General features: G+C 40.4%; 1 protein-coding gene across 3 annotated transcripts in view; it reads right to left on the reverse strand.

The window, feature by feature from the left end:
* Nucleotides 1-2,863: 2,863 nt before the first annotated feature.
* Ppm1b (protein phosphatase, Mg2+/Mn2+ dependent, 1B) overlaps nt 2,864-16,112 on the reverse strand; it is a 60,743-nt gene continuing 47,494 nt past the window's right edge. Inside the window, exons 7-8 of one of the 3 annotated variants that reach the window (NM_001270620.2) lie at nt 3,769-3,816; nt 2,864-3,154 (exon numbers count right to left, since the gene is read on the reverse strand). In NM_001270620.2, coding sequence (NP_001257549.1) covers nt 3,769-3,816 — 48 coding nt within the window. In that variant the 3' untranslated portion in view covers nt 2,864-3,154. Of the gene's footprint in view, nt 3,155-3,768; nt 3,817-9,441; nt 11,171-11,935; nt 12,968-16,112 lie in introns of those variants that run through there. The other 2 variants (NM_033096.3, NM_001270619.2) reach the window with 2 other exon arrangements.

Raw genomic sequence — 16,112 nt, forward strand, 5'->3', positions numbered from 1 at the left:
TTTTTTTTTTTTTTTTTTGGTTCTTTTTTTCGGAGCTGGGGATTGAACCCACTGGAGGGTGCTTTTAACAATTAAACAAATCATGAGCTCAGTGCTTGACCCACTAGACTAACACCTTTCAATTTTCTATATCCCAAGGCAATCATTGAGAGCAGACACAAGTTGAGGCATATGTCTGCCACAAGCAACCAAAGCACTTACCTTTAATATCAAAGTGTATGCTGGTGAATTTTATGTATATGTTTCTTCAGATAAGGGTACAATGTAACTTGACAAACGGAACCTACCAAGTAATTTGGCAATGTGTGCCGAGAGCTCTGACATTTGTAGGGGTAACTGAGGGTAGTCCTATATTGAAACAGAAACTACACAAAAATGAGAGTTTGGACTTGAGACAAAGGAATGTGGAAATATTTGGGATCATGACTATGTGACTATGCATATATGTGCATATATAAATGCATATAAAGCATAAAAGAGAACTTAATACAGAGACAATACGTAGTGTTGGACCACTGGCTATCTGGGAAGATCATAGAACATAAAGCTAACCTTACTCCTTAAAAAAAAAAATTTCTATGTACACCGATTTTAAAAGTAAAAAAAAGGTAAAATTTAAGGATTTTTAAAAAATACATAAAAACAATCCTGGAGTAGAAAAGCTTTCCTAAATACAAAGCAAAATATAAATCCTAGAGCCTAGGGGATGGGGGGGGCGTCCACCTTAGATAGGAAGGTCTGCAGAGATGGCTCCGCAGCTGAGAGCAGTGGATCTTCCCCCGTCACCATGTGGTGACTCACACCCATCTGAAGCAGGATCTGATGCTCTCTGAGGTGTCTGAACACAGAGCACCCATGTGCATAAAATCATAAATATGCAAATCTTAAATAAGGGAAAAGCACACACAGCTAGAGGAACACGTTTGTTGTAATATCTCTGACATGTGACACTTCAGACTGTAGAAATCTGTATCACAAACTGACACAGAAAGGTTGACAAAGGAACAAAGGCAATACGCAGGCAATACAGGGAAAAGGCTACAAGTGGTTAAGAACTTCACTCAGAACAAAAGAGCTGGAAGCCACATTAGGTCAACCTCTGAGATGCTGCAGGGAGCTGTCAGTAACGTGCCAGGTGTACCCAGACCAGAGCCCAGTCCTCTCTACTCACATTTTAGTAATTTTCCATTTTACGGGCACTTTGCATGCACCCTTATCTGTGCACCATGTACGTACATGTCAGGTACCATGGAAGACGGGAGTGCAAGCACAGAACATCAGATCCTCTGGGGCTGGCATCACAGATGGTTGCCACCATGTAGGTACTGGGAATAGCACCCTGGACCACTACAAGAGCAGCTAGTAGAATGTGTGTGTGTTTCAAGACAGGTTTTGTGTGTGGAGCCCTGCCTGTTCTGGAACTCACTCTGTAGGCCAAGCTGGCCTTGAACTCAGAGATCTGCCTGCCTCTGCCTCCCAAAATGCCGGGAGTAATGTGTGTTCAGTTGAGTGAAGCAGTTTTTAAACTGCACGGTGTGTTGGGTACACCTGTGTACAGGTGCATCACAGAATGCACTTAGAGGTCCGAGGTCCACCCGTGGAAATCACCTCTCTCCTTCTACCACGCGGGCTCCAGGGATCCAACATGATCCTCAGGACTGGGCATCTTTACTGTCATCCACGCATAGAGACAGGCATTGCACGGCATCTACAGCTTTACTCTGTTGCTTTTCATGGGCTATTTTTGACCCTGATGGTCTCGTCATTCATGAAGGTCTTTCCCCCAAAAGGAATTAATTCCCTTTTCAAGTTATTTCACAGAGCCAACTTCTCAGTCTTTGGGTGGTGGCTTTATGATTTTAGCTACCTCCCAAACATGAAAAGAGCGAATTCCAACCAAGTCTAATTCTGCTTTTCTTATCTGGGCACACTAAACCCCAGCTAAGGGGCTTACACTCCAGTGCTGTGAGCAAGCACATTTCGACACGTAGCCATGCAGCTGAAACAGGTGTTAAACTCACCCCAGCAAAGTTTACCTTTCTGTGGAACTTCAAAACGGAGTCACCCAGATCTGAAATCCCCAGGAAACCCTTCAGTGGCTTTTCCTAAAAGTTGACCCCCGTTTGCTCCGTAGTTCCTAGGAAAAGCAGTGCTGACTTTGGCCCAGACACCAAATGTGCTGCTGCTGCTTCCTCCCAGCCTTTCCTGCACTTCTGGTCTTGAGTGAGAATCCATCTCTCAGAGAGGGATGCTGATGCGGGGGGCACAATGGCTTCCTATTCCCTGAGCGTAAAGCACACTGACTAATGCGTGGGATGGCGACGCTAGTACCAGAGGAGCATGGGTGTGCTGGGCAGTAAGTGCCCGCCTAGCACGTGGGAAGCCCCAGCTTTGAACCTTGATGCAATAATGAGCAGGAGGAAGGTTGTCGGGTGGTGGATTCCCTCAGAGAACCGTTGTAGACCAGTGCAGGTGCGCCTACCAGCAAATAACTTGCTTGAGCAAAGACATACTTCTTGCATTCCTCAATACAGGTCTTGAGGGACCTGCATTAAACCAAAAAGGGTCTAAAGAGAACATTTGTTTTCATGTACAAACCTCTTGCTTTTGTGTTCAATGCAAACACTACCTTCTTGAGAGAGACCCAGGAATGATTTAAAACACAAAAACCAAACGACCCCCCTCCACCCACAAATAACACACACACACACACACACACACACACACACACACACACACACACACCAGCCTCAATGTGTTCCCACCAGTCTGAACAGTATACAGGGTGGGAGTGAAACAGCAGAATGGAAATGACAGATTCAAGCTTTTACCTCTGAAATCCCTGGAATAAAACCACAAGTGCTACCAAGAAGCCAAACGTGTTTATTGCATGAACATGGAAAAGCAAGGTTTGTAAGGCAAGGTGGGAGCTCTCCTCCTCCTTCGCTGATGGGCTAGAAGGTTACCGCTCACAGCGGAACAGATACCGCACTGACGTAATGCTGGACTTGTTTTTTTTCTTTCGAGTTTACAAAAACAAAACAAAACTTTTGTTCTTCTTTGTACTTCCGGGCTCTTGGTAGGTTGATCAGCCTCTGCTGTGTCACCAGAGTTCTCAGCTGGCTTTACAAATAGACGTGCTCAAGTCTGCCATCTGGTGGAAACGATAGATATTGAGACCATTTGCTTTAAGTGACGATGGCTAAAGCCTACTTTGGGGGGAAGGGGCATAGTTCATTCAGAACAGCACTAAAGAAACATGAAAGGAGAATGAATTTAAGAAAGTACCCGTTTGAGTGAAACAAACTGTAGTGGGGTGTTCTAAACATTTCTGTAACTAGAAAGATGTAGCATCTTCCCGAGAGGGACCACATCCCTTCTCAAAATATCACCAGCCAGCAAATTAATCTATGCATTTAAAAACACAACGAACAGGGAAATACTGCCCACACTATCCAGAGCTCATCCTGAGGAGTAAACACACTTAACTTTTTTTTTTCTGACAAAAGCCAAACGAGGGGCAGACAATCAAGTGTGTAGTTTAGCTGATATTCAAGATGACATGACACCACTGCAGTAGAGTGACATGGAGTGACCAAATGCAACGGTAAATAAAGGGGAAAGGCTGGCTTCTGCAACAGCTGGAACCAGGGCTAAGGGAGGAGTTACGTAAGATGCTGTATTACGTTCTGATCCTTACAGTTGAATTAAACATTTGTGCCTGTATTTACTAAGGACAGTCATAAAGGAAAAATTGCATTTACTTACTCATAATAGGAAAACATTGTCACTGTATGGAATTGAAGGTTGGTAAAACTGTTGAAGAAAATGATAACATTCTAAAACTTTTGCATATACATTACTCCTTAAAGTTTAACATGTAAGATCTTTGCAGCCTACGTGAACTACTTTAAAACCTTCAGAGCAAGACCAGTGTGAGCATAAGTTCAGGGTGTGCTCAGCGCTGAGCCTCTAACCTTTGCAGCACAGCTCCCATCACAGCTCAAAGCCCTTCCTCGGCCTGAGGGAAGCTACCCCAGCAGAAGGGAAACCACAGCATGGGGTAAGGGCTAGAGGAAGCTGCGACACTGTGCTTATCTTAGGAATTCAGTTACTCCTGAGTGGACAGGTAACCTCTGCTAGTCCCGCCCCTCACTAGCTTGCACCAAAACCAGAAGCAGCACTACAGTGAAGTGGAGGGAATAATTCAGGACTATGTTAAGACTAAGGTTAACCTCGTAAATGTAAAGAAAATGAACACTAATAGACTATATAAGCAAACTTCAATAAAAGATATATACTGGACAAATATGAGACTAAAGTTCACTTATCATAAAATGGAATAATTGAGACTTAAAAACCACAAAAATACTATTCGATATTCACTCACCAAACCGGCAATATGCAAAAATGAGAAAGTGGGGGAAAATGGGGCACTCTCATATACTACACATGTAAAAACTGACACCATCACTGGAAGACAATTAACCATTTAATCCATTTTGTTTCTGTATTTTGTTTTCAATCACGTGCTTATTTTTTAAAAAATCCCAGTACATGGCCAGAAAATAAGACCAAGTTTAAATGAACTTGGAATCTCTACCCCAAAGGACTTGGGCCCCATCACAAAGTACAAACTCTGCTGGATAAGCTTCCCAAGGACTTTCTGGTACCTGACTAGAACAAGTAAGCTGGGGCTGGGGATTTAGCTCAGTGGTAGAGCGCTTACCTAGGAAGCGCAAGGCCCTGGGTTCAGTCCCCAGCTCCCCAGCTCCGGAAAAAAAAGAACCAAAAAAAAAAAAAAAAAAAAACAAGTAAGCTACCTGGCAACATTGTATTTGAACATACTGTCTGTCCCTTCAATAGAAAACCACGTAACAGCAACATAAGACTTTTATAAAAGGGAAATGAGTTTCGACTGAAAAAATACAGAACGCAACATTCACTCTGTAACTGTTACCCAAACTCATGTGCTAATAACGTTTTGGTGTCTTCTTCTAGCTGGGCCAGGTGGCATCTGCCTGTAATCCCACAACACTGGAGGCTGAGGCACAGGTTAAAGATACACAAGCAAGGCCCTGTCTCTACAAAAATAGCCAGTCCTCTACAGTTCACCGGGGCTGCTTTCGCACTTAGTCTGCATGGTGTAGCTGCAGGCTGTACTCATCCTATTTCAATGTAGACTGTGAATTCTTTCATTGTGTATCCTAAAGAAAAATGACAATTCAACTACGGAATGAGGCTTTACTAAATAAAATTCACTTCATACTACTGATAGTGGTTTCTAAGGCTAAGACTTTCACTTAATGTTAAATCAGAAAGAATTTTAAACAGCACCTGAATAGAACAAATGTACTCCAACAGTATACTGCACTCAGTTAGGAACTAAGAATAGGACAAGACTGACCAAGTGGGCACACTGCTTGCTTTGCATCAACACAGCTTTGTCCAAGACAGTTAGTTACAATGCTACTACTGACAGATGACACTTCAAACTTCAGAGATTACAGAAGACTTAAAAAGCAGTTGTAATACATTTGCTCTTAAGATACCATTTAATGACGTTTCTTTCAGCTCCCCAACCCTAACAGTATTTGGGGAGGCACAGAACTCAGACCGCTTCAGCCCAGCCCTTCCTCCTTTCTGTCGGGCTGCCAAGGTCCGGGCCAGGGATGAGTATGCTACAGGGTTACTCCTCCTTCGTAATGTGCCTTGCATTAGGAAAAGTCTAGAGACCATCACTTGAAGGAACTGACATATGTATCAGTTGGAGTTAGGGTGAAACACTTGGCCCTAAGATAATTAAGGGGTTGGAAGTCAATATATTAAATGAGACTTAAAAAAAAAGTCAAAATACAAAACCATGATAAATATCCAAACTCTGACTAATTATTAAGACCGAGTTTCCTTTATTACGCAGGTAAGGTAGAGCAATAAGGCAAATGAGCAATACAAGAAATGAATTATAGTTCAAAAGTACACCACGGGGGGGGGGGGGGCGGAAAGATGGCTTAGCAGGTGGAAAAGCTTGCCGTTAAGACAACACGACCTGTGGGACACACTGTGGAATGAGAGCTGATCTTCCACATGGCATGCAAGCCCCACATACAAACAAATAACACACGTCCAGAAGAAAATCATTACCGTAAGAGAACCCACTTCAGATTCCACAAGGGACCTATCAAGAGAGGACGGCTAAATTCCACATTCTCTAGAAAGAACCGAGTAAAATAAAGACAGTACATGCTGGCTAGAAATGAGCCCTTGAGCTCAGTAACCAACAGTGTGCTCTCTGTTTAAGAGTTTAGACAAAAGGCAACACAATTAGGAAGGTAGTAGAAATGGACCACATGCAGCTGGGTCATCAGTATTTGACAAGAGGCATGGCATTGATACAACAGCTATGTGAAAAAGAAATTATCAATACTATGGATCAAAAAAAATTGAGAGATATACATTGAGAGAAAAAACAAAACCTCTTAAGATGGCAGGAGGAGGTTATCTTCCTTCCTTCTGCTGTCAAGGTTTCCTCTGCAATCTCTAAGACGGCCCCACACACTTTCCCACTGTGGCGTCCAAGATGCATGAGAACAATAGTGACCCGTGCAGAGTTTGGGCAATGGTGAAGCCTTGTCAACAGTAAGTATAGACACTTGCACCATGGACTACTCAAGAGCTAGGCACCCGGGAGGCTAAGCTAGACCTGTCACAAGCTTAAAACACTTAACCATTAGGAGTTATATGTGGGATGATTTCATAGAAGCTAAAGGAAAATGTTAAGCAGTGAAAGGCTCAAAATGCAAAGTTAACAGGAGAGGAAAAACAGACCAGGAGCGTGAGCTCACAGAGTATCGGCAAGCATACCATTAGTAACTATTAGCAACCATGGCAAATGGGAGAGAGAGGGACTCAAAAGATCAATGGTGTGAAGGACGTGAGAACTGACTTCACAGAAGTCAATCCATGTAGTTTTTTTCGTGTAATGAGAAGTCTGAATTGTACAGGTACTGGAGAACTGTTTGTCTCACTGGCAAAGCCCAAGGTGGGTACCACTGGACTGATGAGGAAGGGAAGGATGCAGACATTCTGGTCTGTGGTACCCATCTGTGCTTCCCTAGTACAATGCTTGGCACCAACTTGGTGACGCAAATGCTCAACGACACAGTCACCTTACTTCTAGAAGTACCAGTCTAGAGCAGTAAGAACATGTGCAAGGATGCCTGGTACAACACGCTTTGGGATGTTGCAAACAACCTGTATTTGAATGGGCAAAGCATGGTAGTCATAAAACCGAGCAGTATGCCTGTTTGTAGTATGACTTAACCATTCATAGATATAGAAGAGATGGGAAGTTTAAACCTGAGGAAACACTATTTCCTCCCCACGATATACCCAAACATGGTAGGTGGGTGTGTGAGGAAGGAGACAGTGTCATCTACGTAGCTCAAGCTGGACTCGAACCTGCAGTTCTCTTCGGTTCTCCCCTCTGAACACTAGTGTGCACTGCCAAGCCCAGCAGTGCCGGCTTTCAATCTTCACTTTCAAGACCTTTACTTTTCTTCCCCCATCTCCCATGTAAAGCAGACCATAATACCAGGCAGGCAGGCAGATCAGGAACAGGAAACACTGGCCACAATTTAGGCAAGAGCTTTTTCCAAGGGTTCTTGTGAGAGTAACCATCTAGTTTCATCTGCTAACCAACTTCCTGATTTCTATCTTCTAGAAGCTAACAGTTCTTCACTCACCTTTAATTCATTCCCAGCAGAAGAAAAGCAAATAAAAGAACTCCCAAAGTTGAATTGGGGTTGGGGGTGGGACCAGAAGCACTAAACTTTTAGTACTAACCATCTTTATACACTGGACTACCTCTTACATACATGGATTTTCTGCAAACCTAGAGATCGCCTGGTTGGTATAAAAATTACCCTGTAATTATCACTGGACACTGTTTAGCTGCGTCGGCTGAAACCGTATCAGACACCTTCTCTTTAACTAGCGTAACTTCAAAATAAGGCCTGCAGTTTATGCCTGTAATCTCAAAATACTTTTTGAGGCTGAAGCAAAAAGATTACAGGTTTGGAGCAAGCCTGGGCTATCCAGAGAGACCTTGTCTCAAAACCCAAACAAGAACTATGTAACACAAAGACAACAAAACAAACTATTTAGAGTAAGAATTACGCGTTTTCTACCAACTGACTGCTACAGCACGAGCCTGTAATCCCAGCATTGGGGCATGAGGGGAGGGGATCCTGAATCTGAGGCAAATCTAGGCAACACTGCCAGATCACCTCAAAACAAAAGAACTTCTAGTTAAGTGTCCATCGCTTCAAATTCCCGTGTGGTGGAATGTCAGTCCTGCCTGGCTCTAAGGCAACAAACATTATGGGAGCTGTGGATTGAACTAGTTGGCCACCTGTCATGAGAACTCCATGGTTACTGTGAAAGAATGATATTCAGGAGACGTTTCCTCTATAATACACGAAGGCAATCTGTGGGGACAACTGACCGTATTTGTTGCCAATGATAAATTTCACCTTTCAAAAGAAAATTAAAATTTTCTATCGCAATAAGTTTGATAGCTTCCCAATACTTAAAAAGATTTTAATAATCCAATTTGATCAGCAAATAAATTTTAACCATTACATAATACAATGTCAGCACTGAAAAGAATTATGCAATTCAGTGAACTAGTATTTTCCTGATGACCAATATGCACAGGTAGAAATCCAATCAAAATGCAAGACAGACCCAAAGGACTCCATATTGACAGTTCAGTCTTCCCAGAGGAAGGCTTTAAACTTCACATCCTCTTTCCTCACGAGATCTAAGTTAGAGCTGAACAAACATGTCATGATGCGACTGCGTGCAAAACAAGGCATTAAAAAACAGGTAAATCCAGCCCCATGCTGGAAAGTGAAATCAGTGCCATGTTTTGTTTTTGCTATTGTTGTTCATATTTAGAAAATTATTTTTCATAAACGCATGCTATCCTGCTAGCATGATGTTAGCTCTGTAAGCTAGACAAAAATGCCTGCTTTAAATTCCAATACAAATAGCAATAATCCAAAAAAGCAAAGCTCTTTGTGATATTTGAAATTACAAATGGGTCCTGAAATCAAATTTTACAAGTGACTGGACAGCAAAGGTCACAGGAGTAAGAAACATTAAATATGGACTTCTCTTTCTAGGTCATAAACACAGTATTTCTACGTCACCATCCAATAATCACTCAGGTGTTTTTTCCAAGTAGTATTAACATGTGGTTTTAGAGCGGGGAGAAGTAAACTAGTAGTGTTCTACATGGTCTGGCTGATGCCCCTTTTAGAGCTCCAATTCATTTCTGTTTGTAGCAATATCTCCACAAGTATGCCAATGATACATGTTTAAACCACAACTGATGTTACATTTTTATTTTTGAAAATCACACCAAAAAGTACTATGTCAGGCTGTTTAAAATCGATCCTTTATTCAGGTAACAAGTTGCCTATGGTCACCGTATTGTAGGAAACATCAGAATACCATCCTGGAAGGGACTATGAGTACAGGTGGGATCAGTGGGGACAGGTTAACAATGACCCATTTGCATTCTTCCTCCCCATCTTTTAACAACCCCCAAACCCCCAGTAAAGGGACAAGTAGTTTTTAACACCATCATGTGAAGCACTTCAACTGACAAGGCTAAAATCTAAAGAATAAATAAAATATATTGTGGCAGTAATTCCTTTGAGAGCAAAAATCAGGTGCACAAGAAATCAAGTGATCAGGAAAACTGTATTCGAATGTGTGGCTCCCCAAACACAGCCTCAGGAAAATGATACAGAAAATACCATACATTCCATTTCATACAGGACCAGATAATGACTCATGTTCAGCTACACACAGAGGCAATTACAACCTGCTGAAACACAATTAAAACATGGGGAAATGTTTACAAAGCATCCACAACATGTAAATCATGTACAGATGGATACATTCGTTACTTCTCCAAACTCCAGGAACTTCTTTTTGGTAAATAGTTTACTCTTCATGTTCAGCACTAAATTCAATACATGCAAAACTTAAAAAATTTAAAGTTATTGTAAAAATAGAACTAAATAATTTAAGTACCGATGTGACAGCCACTCTGTACCGTGCCCAATGTTATAAAATGAAAGGTTACTGAACCCATGAAAATATCTCTGTATTTCCTTAGATCTAAAATAGATACTTTAAAATGTATTTATAGTATTTTGATGTGATATTCTGAGCTTTTAAAATAACATAAACAGTTAAAAATTATACCAAATTACATAAAACTTGTATCTTAAAAGCTGAAAAAATTAAAACTATAGAAATCCACATGTAAAACAAGAAGATTACAATTTACATTATAAAGGTAAATCTCATCAATTAAAATAATGCGAAGCCAGTAAGATGACAAAGCAAATTATAAATAGCCTTAAATTAACTCACTTGGTTTCAAAAGATCTTCTAGTAAGATCTGAACGATGTAGCAGACACATGCGGAAATCTTTAAGGGTTTATATTATTGCCAAACAATGGATCTTGAAGCAAGGCAATGTTACATTATTGGAGAACCCAATTTGGTAATACAAGTAAATTGGAAAAAAATTAAATAACAATTAATAATAAATACATATCCTATAGTATATTGCTCAAATGAAATTCCAAGCCACAGAACTAACGAAAGGCTTCCAACTTAGTAAACTGAAAAACTGAACTTCTCTTGCAATCCTTTACTCTTACATGCTTCTATGTTGTTGTTTTGTTTTGCTTTTAAAAAACAAACAAACAAACAAACCCTTAACGTATCTTCAGAGTATAGCTAACTATATTCCCATGCACCTCAGGCACACTTGTTGATTTGTAGGGTCATTTTGTTTTTCTAGGGCCAAAAATTCAATACAGTTGTAAGCAGAGGCCTGAGGCTGGCGAGAATACTGTTGAGTCCAGGCAGTGCTAAGAGTGGCGATTACTGGGAAGTACAAACATGAGCAAATGGTGGGAAATGCTAATGGCTTCTGCTCATACCACAAAACAGTGGGAATTCACAAGAATAGTTCCCCTTGTATTGAAGAAAATATGATTAAAAGTTTTCCCCCAATTTTCAGAATCAAAAGCATTTAGAAGGTTATAAGGCTACCAATGAGTCTTCTAGATCGCCAGCGCCCTACAAGAAGAGAAAAGGAAGAACATTGTTATTATGCACCTGTACCACTGCTAGGGTGGACTGAATTTCAAAAAGAAAACACATTAGGTGAACAAACTTCCTTCCTTCCTTCCTTCCTTCCTTCCTTCCTTCCTTCCTTCCTTCCTTCCTTCCTTCCTTCCTTTGAAACTGGCATTTTAGCAGAGCAGTGTGTGCATTCTGTAATGTGTGGCATATGGGTATATAACACAGACACATTGGGATTTTTTTTTTTCTCCCATCCCTTTCCACCTAAAGGCCTTCCTTTCCCAAATACTTAAAAATATTCTGGCTTGGAAAAAAAATGTATCAAACCAAAAACACCAGCTACAATGTCTGAAGACTCCAAACTTTTAAATTGTGGTACCTTAAGCAACTGGAAACATTGGATATAAAAATATAAACACAGTTAACAGACAAAACCAGCTTAGGACTCTTACACTCCTTAATCCCTGATGTATTACTGCTTATCACCAGTGCTCATGGGGTAGCCTTAAGTAGCCCCATGTGCCAAGCCAGCTAAGGATGAGCGTTCCAAACCACAGATGGGCAGCAGAACTTTGTGATTTCTGAGTAAGCAAGACTTTAATATATACTTTTAATTAAAATGTTTTTCTCTTTTGTGGATGAAAAACAGCTGAGCCAAAGTGTGCCAAATTCAATAGGACTATAAATGACCTTTATTGAGTTTTCCAGTGTCCCAAACCTGATTGTTAAATAAATAAAAACTAAGAAAGTACAAATGCGTAGATGATTCCACATCACATGCTTTATTTGGACTTAAACACTGATCATTTCATTCTAAACACGCGGTTGACATACATTTTTAAGTGTATAGTAGGCTATACAGAATATACATATGAAAGCTATATGAAAAGTACATAGTTCTTTAAAAATTTTTCATAAAGAATACAGAGAAAGGAAAAGTAACCACACATCCAATATCTCAATAAATTCTAAAAGTAAGGCTACAGAAATGTAAAATAGAAACAATTAAAAACACAGATTATCAACTCTGAAAGAAAAGTTATGGGCCAGCTCTAGCCATTCTTTAAAGAACTAAAATAGCAAGTGAACACACAGGTATTACAAAGCTAACTATGGCGGGTTTGATATAAAATAAGCAGTGTCAATTCTACAGTAACAGTTCTTTCCACAGTGTACAGCTGTCTTTCCAATCAGTAATCTATATCCTAGCTAGTAAGAATTAAGCTACTGAAATTAATAATGACAACCTATTTTCTGGGATACAAGGTGAAATGACATAAAACTTCATTAAATCAAAGTTACTATAAATAGTCAATCTTAAACTATCATAAAGGTGTATTTAAAGGCCTTTAGAAAAAACAAGGCTATAGGAATATAAGAAAACTAGTTTTCCAAGATTCAAATAACAAAATGGTTATATAAATGCACACAGTATACTTCCTAAGTAAAAACTGTCAAATCAAGATCACAAAAATATTACCCCAAAAAGGTCATATTGTTTCAGCACTCGTCTTTGTCCCTGCATCTTCATTTAGGGCTGTCTAATTCAGCAGGACCACTTTCAGTGTGTCTCTCCTGCACTGCCACTGGGTTTCCAGCATCACTGTTCGAAGAAGCAGTTGCAGCAGCTGGGCCAGCCGGGCTCTCTTCTCCCTCTACTTTAGCTAGCCTGTAACTAGTCAGCATCTCCTCCAGCAGTTGTCGGTAGTTGCCCCTATGGTTAACTCTCATTTGCCTGAGAGCTTCCACCAATTTCCCCTGTGATCCACTTTCCTCTGCTTCCTCGGAGGCCTTTTTTTAAGATTCAAGACCCCAGTGTCAGTAGACAAACCAGGATATCACATGGATTTCACAGCACATCACACAAAGCACTGTTTTTTCTACCACAAGCAACATAGTCAATAGAACATTTTCATTAAGTATCCGTTCTTACCTGTGCAGATTAATAACAAACTTCTTATTGTAACATCAAATTAATTTTAACCAATTACCACAAACCAGTTTATGACTTATTTCAATTACCCTCTGAGGTTTAATCTGAAACTTACTTTGTTTGCTTTTAAAATTCAACAATACAAACATTTCCTAAAATAACTTACTTTTAAAAAATTGTTGGCTAAAGCGATTTAGTTCAAAGGGAAAAAAGTGTTTTAAAGTGAGGCAAAGGACAGAAGAGCAGCCATCAGAATGTTAGTTTCTTCATTTCTGCTAAATGGTGAGTAGGAGAAAACATATAAATGTAAAACTACAAAAATTTAAACTGGATTCTTTTGGAGATTTAAAAACTTTTGAAAATAAAATTATTTTTGCCTTAAAATACAGTATTTAATAAAAAATCATCTCTAGATAAATATAATATTTTAAAAACCAAACACTGGAAATCTCATGGGTTTCTAAAGTTACATCTACTTAAGCTTCTTAGCAGAGAAGGATCTCATGATCTGTACTGATGAGTTAAGCTAACAAACTGAGCTCAAGACAGCCTTGCACACATCCCCTCTAGTGTGTATCACGACAGCCTTACACACATGCTCATTCACATGTACCCATCATGACAGTTTTACACACACGTCGTCCCCCCACCCCCCACTGAGTACACCATCATGAATGAGTCATAGTTTACATCTCTCAAAGCTGTGTAACTTAAACCTAAGAGCGCTGACTCCCTGAGTGACAGAGACAGAGACTAAGCTAAGGAAACCCTGAGAACACAATCACGCAAATCTACCAGTAGGCTGGGTTACAGCACAGCTGGCTACAGCTCATCCAAGTTGGTATCCAGTACAAAGAATGCAGGCTTGACTACAGCCATGACTGTCTGAAACAACAGTACAGTTATTTCAGGAACAGTTAGGAAAATCTGAATTTGGTATTTCATGGCATTATGAAACATTCTTCATTTTCAAGATATGACTATGGTATTAATGCCATATAGAAGGATGTTCTCATTCTAAAAGGAGCTGTGCTCTGAAATGTTAACATGTAAAATATTGTAATGTCTTTGTTTCCAAAGGGTTAGTCACAAAAAAGATTTGATGTAGTGTTTCATGCAGACATTAAGACAGACAAAGCAACAGAGCAAAGTACAAACAACTGGAATCTTCATAGTATTCTCTGCCATTTCCATTTTTAACCTATTTGGAAATCCCCAAATATTAAGAAAATAAAAAATGAAATAGGTTATTGATAGAGGGTCTAAGTCTTAACTACCTTTGTACCACTTATAAATCCACATAATGAATTGTAGTGATCATGAGTGAGGGGAGGGACCTGAGTGCTTAAACAAACTATCCCATGGCAGGAAGCAAAGAATGTGTGTGTGCCGTGCGTGTTTTGGGTCATTTGCTTTTATATATTTAAAGTGCTGGGAAAGAGAGGAGAGTGAGATGGCCCAGTGGTTAAGAACAGAGGAAACCCACATGGCTGCTCACGATTGTCTACAGCTCCAGTTCTAGGAGATCTATGGCTACTTAAACCTAGTTCAAGTTCGACTGTAGTAAGGTTATATTGGGGCTGGAAAGATAGCTCGGTGGTTAAGAGTACTGGCTGCTCTTCCAAAGGTTCGAATCAATTCCCTGCAGCCACATGGCATGGCTTCACAACCATCTGTAATGAGATCTCATGCCCTTTTGGTCTACAGGCATACATGTAGGCAGGATGCTGTATACATAATAAATAAATAAATCCTTTAAAAAAAAAAAAGCTACCCTGAAGGCTGTTATATTTGAATGTCCTGTGCTGGGTTAAAGTGCATCCTTTGTCTAGGCTGTCCTGGAACTCACTCTGTAGTCCAGGGTGGCCTCTGCTCCCAAGTTCTGGATTAAAGGCACGCACCAACCATGCCTAGCAAAGGAGTGGTTATCGTCCTGAAAATACAGTACACCAAACCAGTAAGTAAAAAATGACTGCCAGATAAGTGTGGCACACGCCTTTAACCACAGTATTTAGGATGCAGAGGCAGGAGGATCTCAGTCAGTTGAAGGCCAGCCAGGATTACAGAGTGAGTTCCACAACGGCCAGCTCTATACAGAGAAACCCTGCCTCAAAAAACAAACAACAACGATAACGACGATGACAAAGAAACACCTCCAATAACAACAAAACCCGGGACTGTTAACAAAGCTGGCACCACGAAGTCACTACACTAAACAATGAGCATGTTTACAATTTTTAAAGATATTTAAAAATCATTTTACCTGGAGGGAGGGGAAACTGCAGTCAAAATGTAAAGTAAATTAATTTAGTAATTAATTAAAAAATCATTACACCCGACGGGAAACTGTTTTCCCACTGTTCTGAACAGATAACAGATAGTAGAACCATCTTACCCAGCAGTTAGTTTTCAAAACACTATTAAAGTCTCACAGCTTTACAAGAACTATTACTTAAGTTGTGCTTTCCTTCCTGGAGTTTAATTAACTCCATCTTGCAGGCTTCCCAAGCCTTTCTAATTAGACTACACATTTCCCCTACTTATCTATATCCTTCCTAACACTCAGGAGGGGAAAGAAACATCTGTGCTAGAACTTTACAAGGTCATTTCATCTTCACATACGGTAACAAATAGAGATTTGTCCTGTGCCTTAACGAGGGGCAGAGTTCAGAACTCTCTTCACATGTAACCAACATCAGCCTGAATGCTCCAGTGAGCACGTGAGAAGGGTCCCCTGGACTGAGACACTTGTTTAGAATGGTGTTTCAGAGGCTGCAGAGAGCTCAGCAGTTAGAGAAAGGCTTCATGCAAAGGACCAGGGCTCAGCTCCCAGGATAAGGATGTAGTGGTGGCCCACAGCCACCTGCAGCTCCAGCCCCAGGGGTCAACTGTCCTCTTTGGCCTCCACAGATACCAGGCACGCACGATACAAAGACACATATGCGGTAAAACACCCATGATTTAAAGTTAGTTTATGTTTGTTTATAAACAATGTTTAGAATT

Source organism: Rattus norvegicus, chromosome 6, assembly GCF_036323735.1.
Source record: "Rattus norvegicus strain BN/NHsdMcwi chromosome 6, GRCr8, whole genome shotgun sequence".
Taxonomy (NCBI): domain Eukaryota; kingdom Metazoa; phylum Chordata; class Mammalia; order Rodentia; family Muridae; genus Rattus; species Rattus norvegicus.